This window comes from Mytilus edulis, chromosome 2, assembly GCF_963676685.1.
Source record: "Mytilus edulis chromosome 2, xbMytEdul2.2, whole genome shotgun sequence".
Taxonomy (NCBI): domain Eukaryota; kingdom Metazoa; phylum Mollusca; class Bivalvia; order Mytilida; family Mytilidae; genus Mytilus; species Mytilus edulis.
This window is the reverse complement of record NC_092345.1, coordinates 70,790,584-70,805,354: the sequence shown is the minus strand read 5'-3', so window position 1 is coordinate 70,805,354 and position 14,771 is coordinate 70,790,584. Positions and strand designations below refer to the sequence as shown.

The 14,771-nt window shown below is 32.9% G+C and overlaps 2 protein-coding genes across 2 annotated transcripts in view; both read right to left on the bottom strand.

Moving 5' to 3' along the window:
• The window catches only part of LOC139512823 (uncharacterized), a 102,194-nt gene that overhangs the window by 68,969 nt on the left and 18,454 nt on the right, over window positions 1-14,771 (bottom strand). The window contains exons 9-11 of the mRNA XM_071300752.1: window positions 14,162-14,227; window positions 9,473-9,538; window positions 7,806-7,990 (exon numbers count right to left, since the gene is read on the bottom strand). Coding sequence (XP_071156853.1) covers window positions 7,806-7,990; window positions 9,473-9,538; window positions 14,162-14,227 — 317 coding nt within the window. The remainder of the gene's footprint in view (window positions 1-7,805; window positions 7,991-9,472; window positions 9,539-14,161; window positions 14,228-14,771) is intronic.
• On the bottom strand, window positions 746-7,768 carry LOC139510376 (uncharacterized). Its single transcript, XM_071296957.1, has 2 exons — window positions 3,123-7,768; window positions 746-1,835 (listed from the first exon to the last, which is right to left on the bottom strand). The coding sequence occupies exons 1-2, from the start codon at window positions 6,554-6,556 to the stop codon at window positions 857-859; spliced, it is 4,413 nt and encodes a 1,470-aa protein (XP_071153058.1). The 5' UTR covers window positions 6,557-7,768; the 3' UTR covers window positions 746-856.

Here is a 14,771-nt window from a genome sequence, read left to right as displayed (position 1 = left end):
AAGTGATATGTAACATAAACGTCAAAAACTTTTACGATTTAAAAACACTTATCTGTACAATACAGCAGCCTTTATCTGCCTCTTTTTTTAAACAACATGTATTCTGTCCAAATATTTCTAAACATTTATGATCCTTCCTCTGTAGTAGACCAATTAATAATTTGAATTGGTTGATAGTGCAGCTTGTAAACCATATTTCTAATACTTGCTGTTAAAATACTTGTAGTCCAGTCATTCTACCCCAAAAATAGCTCAACCTTAAACAAATTGCAACAGAAAGAAATTCGGTCTCATTTTAAAGGTTAATATGGCCTCTTTCACATATCAAAAGTCTTGCAAAATCTGAAGTGCGGAAAAACGATATTTTTTGGGTAAACTACAGGTTTTTATAGAAAAATCGCTGAAAACTGGAAATAGACTAGAACAAGTTTATTTTGTAGTAAAATCATTCCAACAGTGTGTGATTCAATTGACAATGATATAAAAAGAAATTAGCTTTAGCAAGAAAGGACATATATATGTCAAAAAAGTTATTTTTGGGTAAAAATGGGAGATTTTATGGAAAAATCCAGGAAAACTGGAAATATGCTTTAAATAATTAATTTGGCAGTACATCAATGAAACTGTTTGTGTTTTGGATTTGTATTGTTCCTTTTTAATTGTGTTATAAATATAAAAGGCATTATATTGTAAACTATAAATTTGTGCATGGTCCATTACTTGAGTTAAAAATGCAAATTTCATTGAACATTACAAATTTTTCATTAAAATAACAAATTTTTCATCGAAAATAACATCTTTTTTTCATTGAAATCATAGTCATAGCCATTTCCCCCCATACACAACAAAAGAAATTCTAAACTTCGTCCAAATCACTTTGTGTTACTATGCTGGAATTTGAACAGTTAATGCCACGACACTCGCCGCAACTAGCAGAACAGTCAATTCCATGTTTTCGACACGAACATCTTCTTGAATCACAGTTCTGTTTGCAGTTACATCGTATTACTTTCAGCAGTTTTTGGGGTGCAGGTGGTAATAAACATCTAACAGGCATAAGTTTATTCTCTGATGTATACCAACCCCATTGGTTAGGATCTAAATCATGTCCTTCTCCAATCCAAATTTGTGTTTGATAGTAGGTTCTCATGCTATGTAGTTTAGCTGCATCCGATGTTGGCGGTAGAGTGTGTACTTGAACAAAAATGTTCCCTACAACGACCTTTGACGCAAATTTCCTGTATCGAAGTAAATCTAAGCCTTCCACTGACTGAACACCGCCGTACAAATCAACTAAAACCTCTTCTCCAGCTTTGACAACCTGATCTTTACTTGATTTCTGAAGGAAAAGCTGTGATTGATCTTGTAAGTATGTAGATGATTTAACTTTTTTCAATAGTGCTCCTTTTCCTAACCCAAACATTCGTGATGTCGTGTCGCACCCACTAAATGCATGTATAAACGGCAACAACCGACAGATAGCTTCACCCAAATGTTTCTTTGTCTTTTTGATATCCCATATTCGGATCTTTTGAATACTTTGCTTCGGTTCTGACTTGAAATAAACGTTTTTGTTGTGCATCATGGCATGATAGCAAAGTAAAACAAGCAAATCTGTGTCTTCACCTATAACTACAACATGTTGTTCTTCCGAAATTGAGACTGCTGTCTGAACTATATTCAAGTCGGCATCGTCAAAGGCATGGACTACTGCATAATTACTTGTCTCAAATTTTGCACTTAGCAGGTTGATAAATCGTTGTTTGTTCTCTTCATTTGACAAGAATGCATCCTTTTTAGTTTTGCAGGGCATTTCTACGGGGCGCCGAATGGGACTCTTGTGGTTTTGTACAAAATTCAATTCTGTCATAACAAAATCATTTTTGTCTTACAAAACTATGTGCTACAGACTTGTTTTGTGAGAACTTCAATTTTGTGATGACAAAATTCATTTTTGTCATGACAAAATTCATTTTTGTGATGACAAAATTCATTTTTGTAGACAAAATTCATATTTGTCATGACAAAAGTCAATTTTGTCTAAAAGATATGCAAATATAAACATATTTGCATACAAAATTGACTTTTGTTACCTGATATGGAAATTAAATCACAAAAGTCAATTGTGTGAGGTAAGATTCAATTTTGTGAGACAAAATTAACTTTTGTGAGACAAAATTGACTTTTGTGAGACAAAATTGACTTTTGTGAGACAAAATTGACTTTAGTGAGACAAAATTCAATTTTGTCAATTTTGTTGAGACAAAAGTCAATTCTGTCAATTTTGTTGAGACAAAAATCAATTTTGTTGAGACAAAAGTCAATTTGGTTAATTTTGTTGAGACAAAAGTCAATTTTGTTAATTTTGTTGAGACAAAAGTCAATTTTGTTAATTTTGTTGAGACAAAAGTCAATTTTGTCAATTTTGTTGAGACAAAAGTCAATTTTGTGACGACAAAATTCATTTTTGTGACGACAAAATTCAATTTTGTAACAACAAAATTGACTTTTATGAGACAAAATTGACTTTCGTGAGACAAAATTGACTTTCGTGAGACAAAAATCAATTTTGTTAAGACAAAATTCAATTTTGTCAATTTTGTTGAGACAAAAGTCAATTTTGTCTCACAAAAGTCAATTTTGTCAATTTTGTTGAGACAAAAGTCAATTTTGTCAATTTTGTTGAGACAAAAGTCAATTTTGTCAATTTTGTTGAGACAAAAGTCAATTTTGTCAATTTTGTTCAGACAAAATTTAGTTTTGTCAATTTTGTGGAGACAAAAGTCAATTTTGTCAATTTTGTTGAGACAAAATTCATTTTTGTCAATTTTGTGTAACAAAAGTCGATTTTGTATGCAAATTAGTTCACAGAAACCAAACTAAACTAATTTGAATACAAAATTGACTTTTGTCGCCCAATTTTCAAATTAGGTAACAAAATTCAAGTCTGTGTAACAAAAATGAATTTTGTCATGACAAAAGTGACTTTTGTCCGCTGATAGATAATTTTGTATGACAAAATTTTAAATTTGTAGTATGATACAAATTTTGTTAAACTGAACTTATTTTTGTTGAACAAAAGTCACTTTTGTCCGTACAAAATTGAATTTTGAGTACAAAACCACAAGAGTCCCATTCGGCGCCCCGTAATTTCAGCCGAAAAATTTATTTTGGGAGAAATACATCCTTTTGATCGTCGTATGTGAGTAATATCTTTGACAGTAGGTACATCTGGATAACCATCAAATACAATAGTTGCTTCAGAGTAGTGGCTTTTAACGTAATCAATATACGCTTGACAAATACTATTGAATGAGTTTCCCTTTGTCCAAGGTATGCGATGTATGAGAGACCCACCATCTAATACATGGTGAACATTGGTGCCTGTTTCCAAACTTCCGCATCCATCAAAGTCCCAAATTAAGTCTGCTAGAATTGATTTATTTGCCTGTCTTGGTAAGCCATTATTGTCAAATAACGAAGATGGAACACTACAGAGTTCATATTTGAATATTTCTGATATGTCTTCAAATAGCCCATTAGCTATGGTGGTGCATCTTTGAAACAGTAGCTGTGGGTCGACTTGTATTAATTCCCCGTCTACTTTGATACTAGTTTTGCTATTTAAAGTTATTACTTGATTTTTTTTCTTGAAAGTATAGTCAATGACATTTTGTCCAACGAGAGATTCTATTATCGCTGTCCCCACATCTTTTGAGTTGTCTACATTTACAGAGCTATCAGCTGTTACTCCAGTTTCAATATTTCGCAGTGAACTGTCTCCAGTGAATGGACTGCGTTCTTTCATAAATGTTAGAATTGACATAATGTCTTCTCTGTCTCGTTTTTGACGTGCAATTGATTCTTCCTTGTGCTGATCACTTGTGTAGTAACCTACTCCTGTGAGCTCTTGAATAGCTTGATTCATGTCTGCACAAGCGGGCATGGACAAAAGCCACTGTGATCTCTGACTTTCGCCCATTCCACGGCCACGTGTCAGTTCGCCTGCTGTTTTTACACTCCTCATGAGCACTTGCTCAATCATAAGATCTGATGACAATCCTGCCCAATATCTGTCACTACGTCTCATTACATGATGGCCATCTTTGAAAGCAGCAAAAACTTCCGGATGATCTATTTCAAGTTGTTGCATCATCATTAGATACACATACGCAGATTTAGTATACAAGTTGTGACCAGAGGCAGCCAAGTAAGGCAGCATATCTTTAACACTTTTTAAATGCAATTCCCAATCGCCAGTCCGTTCTGCTTTGATAAACTGTCTAAGGATCTGAATCATTTCTGTATACTGAAGCCATAATCTAGAGGTTCGATTTTTCTTCATTTCTTGAAGGGGTCTGTGAATTGTTTCGTTGATGCTCTGAAGTACAGCACTATCACATGCAGAAGATATGGACAGTGTTCCTTCCAACAATTCTGTATATACGTCGGCTGCCTTAGATAAGATGTCGTCAACACTATCATTTATGTTTCCTTCTTCATTTTCGTCTGCTGGGAAATCAAAGTTGAAAATTTTAGATACAAGAAGGCTGTGTATGGCAGTGTCAACTAGCATATGTCCTCTAATGGCACGAGCTACAGCTTTACCACTTAGCATATGTGTAACTGCATTTGGTGCATAAATCAGTTCCAGAATTTCCTGAAGCCCCGAACTCCTCATAATGTGACCAATGCTACCTAAGAAACTCATTTCTGTATGAAACGCTCCTAAACGCAATACTACAGACTTCAACTGACTATTTGGATGTTCATTTTGAATTATTGTCAAGGCTTTCCAATACAAAGGCTGATCGAATGTCAATACTGGTGTTCTGTTGTAACGATGTGCTTGATTTGAAACAAAGAGTAGAGTTGAGTATATGCATGACATATCGCTTGAATTCATATCTATCATAGGTAGAAATACAACTGTTGACTTGCCTGGGTATTCTCCCTTATGTATCATCTGCATAATCCCTGACCAACCTGGTGTTGGATTCTTTAAGGGCCATACCACCAGTGACAGTAAATCCAGACATGCAGTCCTGTCCATTCCCCTTAATTCCCGAAGCTCTGAAAAATTTAGCTTTGTCATAAAGTCGTTTTGAGGTTTGTAATACTGAATATTAACCTTTGCTATTGAGTTGATATCATCAGTTGAAACAGATATTCTAGGAATAGGGGCTGTTCGCTTAGTGCCTGGTGTAATGCCGGCTATGATTCCCATTCCATGAAATGTGTTATTGCCATCGAGTGTTCTCACATTATGGTCTACGTTGTCAGCTACAAATTGAATAAAACTATTACATATTTCACCAGGGATGTCAACTCCTTGTGTTAAAGCGGCACTAGATTCAAATTTTTGAATTTCTTGATAAGATGAGCAAAATCCTAAGCTATTTAAAGTAGAAACCAGAAAACGGGATGCAAAGTTGTGATGAAGTTGAATGCCAAGACCAATTTGCAAAGGAGCAATAAGCACACGGGGTCTTGATGCCTGAATTATTGCCTGTCCAATAGAAGCTATTTTCATTTTGGAGTCCTTTTCAGCAAACATTGTTTCTAGTAGATAGCTTAAGCTCTCAGGTACATATTGCAAATTTGATTTAAGTGATGATACATCTGATGCCAATGGATAATTTTCCTTGTCCCCTTTCAAAGATCTGATGTCACTTTTGATTAGTTTTGCAGCAGCATCTATTATGGCTTTTTTTTCATCGTCTGGATTTTGATATGTTGGTCTGTGGTAAAACTCCTGCAAAACACAGGATGCTGTATCTCTCAACGTAACAACGCTAATTTTCCCACAAATATCTGTTATGATAATATTTTCTCCAAAATGGTTTCTCAGTTTTTTCTTCATATAAACTGAACTGTATGCCTGTTCTCCACACAACTCGTTCATTTTATTAACCAGCTCTACAATAGTTATCTGTTCGTCCTCGTGCTGTTTGAGATAATCTACAATTTTTAGGAATTGTTCACCATAAGCTGCTGGTCTTCCTTGGTAGTTATTTTCCTTTCCTTTGCTGTCTGGTGAAAAGGCTTTTGGAATCTTCTTACTGGTTCTAAAGTTAACACTGCAGGTTTGATGGTATAATGCATCTGCAGCATGAAGATCGCCAACACATTCTAATCGTCCCCGTACTTCCACTGCCCACTCATCGTCTCTGTCATTGCATACTTGTTCAATCCTCTTCTGGAAATCATCCGTTCGGACAGGAAAAACATCGTTTCCTTTTAATTTGCCTTTTAGCTGTGCCTCTTTCCCACAGAATAAGCAATGATCTTTATGACTGAAATTTGATTTTGATCGTAGGCTCGGTATATTAGATAGAGATTTCTGTAGTATATTTTGCTGCCTTTTGGTTTTTGTGATTTCTGTCGGGTTGGTATATGATTTTCTACATTCCTGGTGGACAAACTGTCCTGCAGAAGCTAGTATCTGACCCTCTCTTTCTCTACTCGCTTTATTTATTCCTTGGCTTCCTTTTTCACGTAACTTGACTAATGTTGATGTATCGTCATCTTTAAGGCATATGATGCATTTTTCCATAACAGCCACTGATACCTGCAAGTATAAAAATATATACCCTTAAACAGTAGAAAATACTAATTATATTTCTTAATAATAATGTTTAGTATGTAAACGTCCATCACTAGATCACTGTGTATTAGAATTAATCTTTACGATTTGTGATTTATGAAACCAGAAAAACAAATTGTATACTCTGTGAGTCTTTGGTTTTACGTGGCTATCAGATTATCTTTTCAATACTGAGACTGGTAATTGATTTTTCAATACTAATATACGTATATTTACTGTAAATCAAATATTTGTGCAGTGTACATGTAACTCTACGATTCGTTATAAATTACCTTAAAACTATTAAATCACTGCTGGATTATATCTCATCGTGGCATACATGATACTTCATTAATTTTGCATATGTCATTCAATTCATCCATATAATCTGCAAAAGAAAAATAATTTTGTAATTTCCAATTTGCTTATTTATTTTAAATAATTTGTTTTTTTTTGCTTTTTTTGCATCAGGATTACACAAATGCATTTATATTTTTCTAAAAGTTCTTATTTTTTGTTGCAGTAACTCAAATTTGATCAATTTATGCAACTTTTCTAATCCGTATATATTTTATAACTGTTAGTTTTTTGTCCCGAATGGCGTTCCATAGTTTTTAATTTTTGACAAGGACGTATGTAGAATTGTTACCATTTTAGAAATAAATCGTATAAATGGGTTCAATATAATAAAACATACATTTATTTCTGTAAACATGTGTATTTAATATCAAAAAGTTCTGATTAGTTCCTTGAAAAATGCCGAAAATAGAATGTGAAAAACCCGCGTAATGACGTCACTCGGGAATGTTTACTTTTGCTGATTCTTGCTTCTACCGTTGTTGTACAGGTTGTAACTCGTATAATAATTTATATAGAGATACTTACCATCAATTGAAGTCTTTGTCCACATTGCATAATTAGTTTTGCAGAATAAATCAACGATATCGTTTGTACTGACACTAAAAGTCTTGTTGTTGTAGTTGTCTCCCTTTGTGTGTATGGCGATCTTTTGGTGTCAATATCTGCAAGCCAAAATCCACAAATTGGACCCCCCGAATTGACCCCTTTATACATTTTTGATTCTCAAAGACTTTTTATATGTTTTATATGGCAGTCATCTGACAACATTAAAGCAATAATATATTCTGTTGCAATTAGTTTAACGTTTTTCATAGATTGCCTGGACTATTGCTTTCCATTTTATGTTCATATAACTCACTTGAATGGAGACTGAAATTTTTCAGTTGTGTTTGAGTCTTTGTTGAAAAGAAATCTTTTCTGTTCCACCATCAAACCAGTCTTTGCTCTCGTCACCATGACAACAGGATAGTTCATCTGCAGTATCCATGTATCCATGATATCCTTCACAGTATATGGTATCTTTTTCCCTTCCTTTTCAGCTACCTAATATAGATATTTATCTTATATCTTATCAATTAACGACAGAGACATCTCTCTCAATGTGAGGATAGTAATTGTTTCATCTGACTCATAAAATACTGTAACACAAGACAACTGCATAACATACACATTCTACATACCAATGCATAATCACATACCGTAATCTCATTTTCCTAAAGGGAGTTGCTGCTACATTTTTGTTACTTGTCAATGTTTAATGAAAAAGTTGCAATCATATTAAGAAGCAGCTATGTAGAATCCATAACATTTAGTTTGTGTAAAACAAAATTAAATACATTTTACCAACTGCATAATACAATGTGTATTACTTTATTGTTTAGTATCAAAATTATAATATAGATATCTCTATTCTAATGCAAAATTAACAATTCATTCAAGTTTAGTCTTTATTTCATTGCAAATTTTAATAAAACAAAAATTGACCAAAATCTTCTGTGGCAAATTATCTAGTTAATGTAGTAGATATGTTTCCAGTGTCAAACACCAACCACTGGACGTTTTACTGGCTTCTTAGGGACAATATTCTTAATGCGCCTCCAATTGAGGAACACAAAAGTTGTGTGTAAACAAAAAATATCTGTGTAGTGATATTGGACATGTTTCAATTTTTAACAAGTGACTGAGCTTAACCATTTGTGTTGATCTGGAAAGTATAGGATAAAATTGAGAATGGAAATGGGGAATGTGTCAAAGAGACAACAACCCGACCAAATAAAAAACAACAGCAGAGGGTCACCAACAGGTCTTCAATGTAGCGAGAAATTCCTGCACCCGGAGGCGTCCTTCAGCTGGCCCCTAAACAAATATATACTAGTCCAGTGATAATGAACGCCATACTAATTTCCAAATTGTACACAGGACCTTAGAATAAATGTGTAAAAACTATGGAGTTATTTTTATATATTCAAAGTATTAAATTTTCAAAGAAATTATTGTGTGAAAAAAAGGGACTTTTTACCATGAAGAGCCTCATCACAAAAGGATTTTCGGGGTATGCTAATTTACGGAAAAATGAATCACACTCATACCCCAAAAAATTTAACCATGTATGTGAAAATGTCTCAGCTTTGAAACAAGCCATCATACATATACAAGTTTATGATATGGGCTGAGTTACAGAAGAAAACGTTACCATTACCGCCTATGGAGAAACAATTGCGCATGTTGCCTCATCTGTCTCAGAATGCATTAAAATTTGATTAAGAGAATATTTCTAGGTGCAGAATGTGAGGTGTTTTTTTTTTTGCTTATTATAGAAGAAATTACACATCAACACACTCTGGAATTAAAAATGTTGACTTCCAGAGTTACAGACAGAGAGATAGAGAATTTTATGCTGATTGTTATCCGATCAGAACCATTGGTTCAAAATAATAGCCTTAGAAATAACAAATTACAAAATCTTGATGGTACCCATTGCCAAATAAATAATAGCGGACATTTATGGAAGAATGAAAGACAAACCTTTTGTAAAGCATTCCATAAATCATCATGTACAGCACTTTGGTATTTCAATCCATTCAAGTAATTCTGAAAAGATCAATAAACATATGTATTAAAGTCATATGAAACGAGTGAGTGGTGAAAAAAAATGATTATCCAGTTCTTTTACCAATGTATGTATATATCATAAACTTAGTCCTCTGTGCACGATTTTCTAATTTTTTACGCAAATATAACGTATAATCGTCAATTTTTTTTCTCTCTGTCTGTTATGATTTAACAAATATGGCTGCTCATTTAATGCCGTGTTTTGAAGCCGAAGTTTACCGATGGTCACCTTATAGTAAACAAATAACAAAAAGCATGGGTATTGAGCATGTGTTTAACATGTACAATCAGAGAATTGTTTATTTTAATGACAGATTCATGCGTATTGCGACCACCGGATTTTTACGAGGAGGGTTACGCTCAGGTCACTATGCATACAGAAAATATGTCGGCAAATTGCTTCCTGGAAAGAAGCAATTAAAAATAAGTAAACTTCTTCTAAATGTGGACAAATTAAAGAATTTTCCTCAGAAAAAAGTATATGTACATAGGTTGTATAATGAAAACTATCCATTTAGTTATAAAAAACATATGCATATTTTTTTTTAATTTGAGGTTTCTTATGACTTTAATACAGAAACAGTTTATATATTATATTTTTTAGCAAATTCAACATTAAAGCTAGAAATTTTGAAGACTAAACATGTAAAATATTAGTGTAGGGAGAAAAATATAATATGATATGTCTTTATCCATGTTTAAAGGATTCTTCCCATCATTTTCTGGTGTAATAGTAAATTAAACACCAATTATAGGCAAATTCAAATTGTATTTAATTATTATGATCCTAAAAACAATAATAAAGACAACAACATGAATCTTGATAAAGTCAAAATGTTTTGACACAGTTGACACACTTAAGGCCAATTAAAATTAATTGATAGATTTTCATCCCCGCCCACCCCTCTGAAATCGCCCCGCCCCGAATTTTTTTATTTTATAAAATTTACGATTTTCGGATTTTGTTCATTCCCGTTACCGGTAACCGTTAAAATTTCGTTTCATTCAATGCTTTCTGTTTCAAATTTCGGTTTTGTACCTTGAGTAAATCTAACCAAAATGATTAAGTCGACCTTTCCGCTGCTCTATGATGATAACATCATCTTCCGAGAGTAAAGATTGATAATGAGAATGACATGAAATATTGGTGTTACGAGAAAAAACGCTGTTTCCAATAATGCAAATCGTGGTATGTCACAAATTTCTGTGATTAGAATACTGCTGACTTTTTTATTTATGCAATGACTTTGTCTCAGGAAATTTAAACTGTAAATGATACCCACAGCCCAAGATTTGTGGAAACCATTGATACAGAAAACATGACTAAATTATAGATATTGAAACACAAGCACAAACTTTTCAGATGTATGACCGTTTATTGAATTTAAAAAGTCGACTAACATACGCATTTTATTTATGCAAGCCCTTTGATTTTACCCATGGCTGTCTTTTTATGTTGACAAACAGCAAATGTCCCAATACACCCAAAAAGACTCATTAAACAACAACTTTTTTTTTATAATTAAGTTCATGTTTACATGATAAATATATTTTCATCTTGCATATAAAGTATCAACCCTATTATTTTCAACACTCTCTGAGTTTTCGTTTTATTCTGTACTCATAATAATTGTGTTGCATACCAATGCATTTACTTCATTTTATGGCAATACAAACCATTGTTTAGAAACCAAAATACATTTTGTGTAGGTACATGTAGTCTAACTGAAGAGAGTATTTCTCACACGTTTTTGTTGTTAAGTTTTTAAAGCCGCAATTAGATATATTTATTTAAGGATTTGAAATATTATGTAAGATTCCTCATACTTGTGTATACATGATATAAGCTTATTATTACACTTGCACAACTCGTCACAAAAGGGTTTCAAATGAAATAAAATTTAAAAAATAAAATCCTCCCACCCGCCCCATCATTTTCAAAAATTTGGATGAAAATCTACTAATTAATTTTAGTTGGCCTATTATATAATCAATAATTAAAGATTTGGCTTTCCAATTACATTGCTGATCTTAATCATGACCCCATTCACACTATGCCTTTTTAAACCGGGTTCGACCCGAATTAGTTAATCCAGGTTAAATTTAGGTAGTGTGAACACCTTAACCCAGGGCAAACCCGGATTAAAATTGCCCCTCATTTGAGGTGGAGTTAATGTGGGGCGAACCCGGGATAACTACCTCACTTCTAAATGTGAACGCAAAGTGAAGTTAATGTGAGGTTGTTGCTATAGTGACGTTTGCTTAATAAGTCTTCAACGTGACGTAACTATTACTTGTCGTCATATTTTGACAGATGTCCAGTTACCGTATTTGCTGGGTCACGAATTATAACCTAAATTAAATTAGCTGCAGCAAGAGGAATATAATGGGTTCGACGACTTACAGAAAAGAGCGACGATTTACAGAAAAGAACCGAAAAGGACCAAAAAGGACCAAAAAGAACCGAAAAGGATCGAAAAGAACCGGAAAGGAGATCAACGTTTTTTGTAATCGAAGAAAATTAGCAAATTGCAAATTATTTAAGTCTATTAAAAATAAAAGGATATTTTTGAGAAAAGTTTATCATTAGGTTTTTAAACCTTATACTGTGACAGGACTACATATAATAACTTACTGTACATGTGAAAAATTATAGGTAGGGTCGGATGCCTAACATATCGAATAGAAAACATATAACAGAAAAGAACATATTAGATATTTATTCATTACTGTCAAACAATCGTCCTACGTTAATTGTATTTATAAGCTAAGTGTCATTATTTTGTCCAATCTCGGTCCCTAATTCATTTCGAACATTACAACAGTTCCTTATATATATTTTTTTGGAATGTGTATATATATTCCATTCATCAGTGAATATATAATAACACGGACATTCGTACAATCGGACAAAAAACAAAAAACAAAATATCGTGACGGAAAACTTTACAGTAGTTATTGAATAAATACGAATATTTCGTTCTTTTTTTGCGTGTTTGTGTATGTGTATTACATGAGGGAGGTCAGGCGTCAAACGGTCATTTTGGCTACCGTAAGCGTCAAATGTATAATTTTTTACCGTGATTCGTCAAAATATCCTTATCATGATTCGTCCGATGTCTTAAATAATTATCGTTACCGTTATTTTTGGGAAAAAATAGCGTGATTCGTCAAATTCAGCTGATTTTTTTTATCGTCTAAAAGAAAGTGTACATGTTATCGTCATTCACTAAAAATTATCATTAACGTCTTTGGTTAGAATTTTTACCGTTATACGTCATTAAGGTACCCCCATTCCTACCCTGATCTTACATGTTAAATGTAAACACATTAATTGTTACTTTGACACGTTAAACCTGTCAAGGATTTGAATTCTTCAAGGAAAAGTCCCGCTATCTCCATGCACAAGTTTCTCTATAGATACATATACTAGCACAGGCCAACATTTATTTTATCACCATCTGACATCGTTTTGCTAATGTACATAGCTGTTTTAAATGGTTTATAAGATAAAATTATTAGAAATCAACAGGCCATTAACTTTTTCACACCCTTTAATCTATACCTATAAAAGAGTAAACAGTTATCAATTATACCGAAAGCGGGTGCGCTATTCATTTATCTATATTTCCTGAAAAACGAAATGAAATGACTGTGATGTGCACAACATTTATAATATGTAGATAATGATGTATTTTTTTTTTATTGATTTATCTCCTTTTATTTACATGTAGCCCAACGTTTTATACCGTAAATTGAATTAAGAAATTGAAACGAACCAGGAACATCTTAAAGTTTGCCATGGTTTACATGTAGCAGGAATTGAAATTTTCTTCAAATGTTTTTTACAATTCTATTTTCTAAAGCAAGGAAATGACACTTTGATTTTTTTTTTTTTTAATATTTAAATGCCTTAATCTGATACAGGGAAATCTAACTTTTTTTGGAAGTCTACATATCCCTATAAATGTTCAAAATAAATTTGAACTATACATTCCTTTATTACGAGGGGGAAAAATTGGTGTATATATATTAAATAATAATTTATATGTATGCTCTTTTCGGTTCTTTTCAGTCCTTTTCGGTTCTTTTTGGTCCTTTTCTGTAAATCGTCCCTCTTTTCTGTAAATCGTTGGACCGGAATATAATTGTATAAATCTTTGTTGAAAAACCTGCTTAATGACAAACAATTAATCCTATCTCATTTCCGTCGATGTTTGGGCGAAAAATGGGTGCAATTTTTTTTAAAGTGACATTATTTAAAAACACAGGAAGTGGTTGATGGTGATCGAACTCCTTCAAAGCAATCCAAAGCAGCCAGGAGTGCAGTAAAAAGTTACAGACTTTAAAATAATGCATCTGTGATGAAAAAAAATGTAAATATGTACAGTAGACAGATGTGAGTTACAATTTTAATGCTAACATTTCTACTTTTGTTGAGAGGGAAAGTCCCAACCAGGGTTAATTTTTTTTTCAAGTGTGAACTGGGGTAATTAATTCGGGTTAACTAATCCCGGTTCTACCCGATGCAAATTTTAAAGTGTGAACACGGTAATAGTGTCTTTCTCATTTTCAGTTTTCCTCCTGCATCTATATACTTACAATTAGACCATGTCTAAATGTTTCCTCTCCAAGTACATATCTTATCATCCTTATCACTGATCCTCCCTGTAATTAAAAGTACTGACCATTAATCCTGTACCTAGTAAAAAATATTATCTTAATACATGTATGGTCCCTTATCATATACTAAGAATGTTGCATTTCATTACTTGTATACTCTTTTATTCACATTATGTACAGTTATATATATAAACATCAACCTCAGACACATTGAGAGTAGTTTCCTATCTTTTTTTCTCCCCAAAAATTGTAAATCTCCTTCAAGTAAGCCAAATCTCCATCTTTAAAAGAAAAATCTTTATTCTCCCTTTTCACCATATTTCAGTCAATCTAGCATAAATTTTACCCTTAAAGTAATTGCAACAGAAGGTTTTAAAGATTTAATCTTAAGCATTATACCCAAAACAACACAGAAAAAAGTCCCATAAAATCTTATTTGAGGAAGACTAAAAAATAATGATTTCAAATTCCTCTGGAGATAGGCATTGATGAAGGAAGATAACTCTGCAAAAAAGTCAGAGATAAAAGTTGATACAAAATTATAACTTTAACACTTCTATTCAACAGAATGTATTAATTTATGGATTTT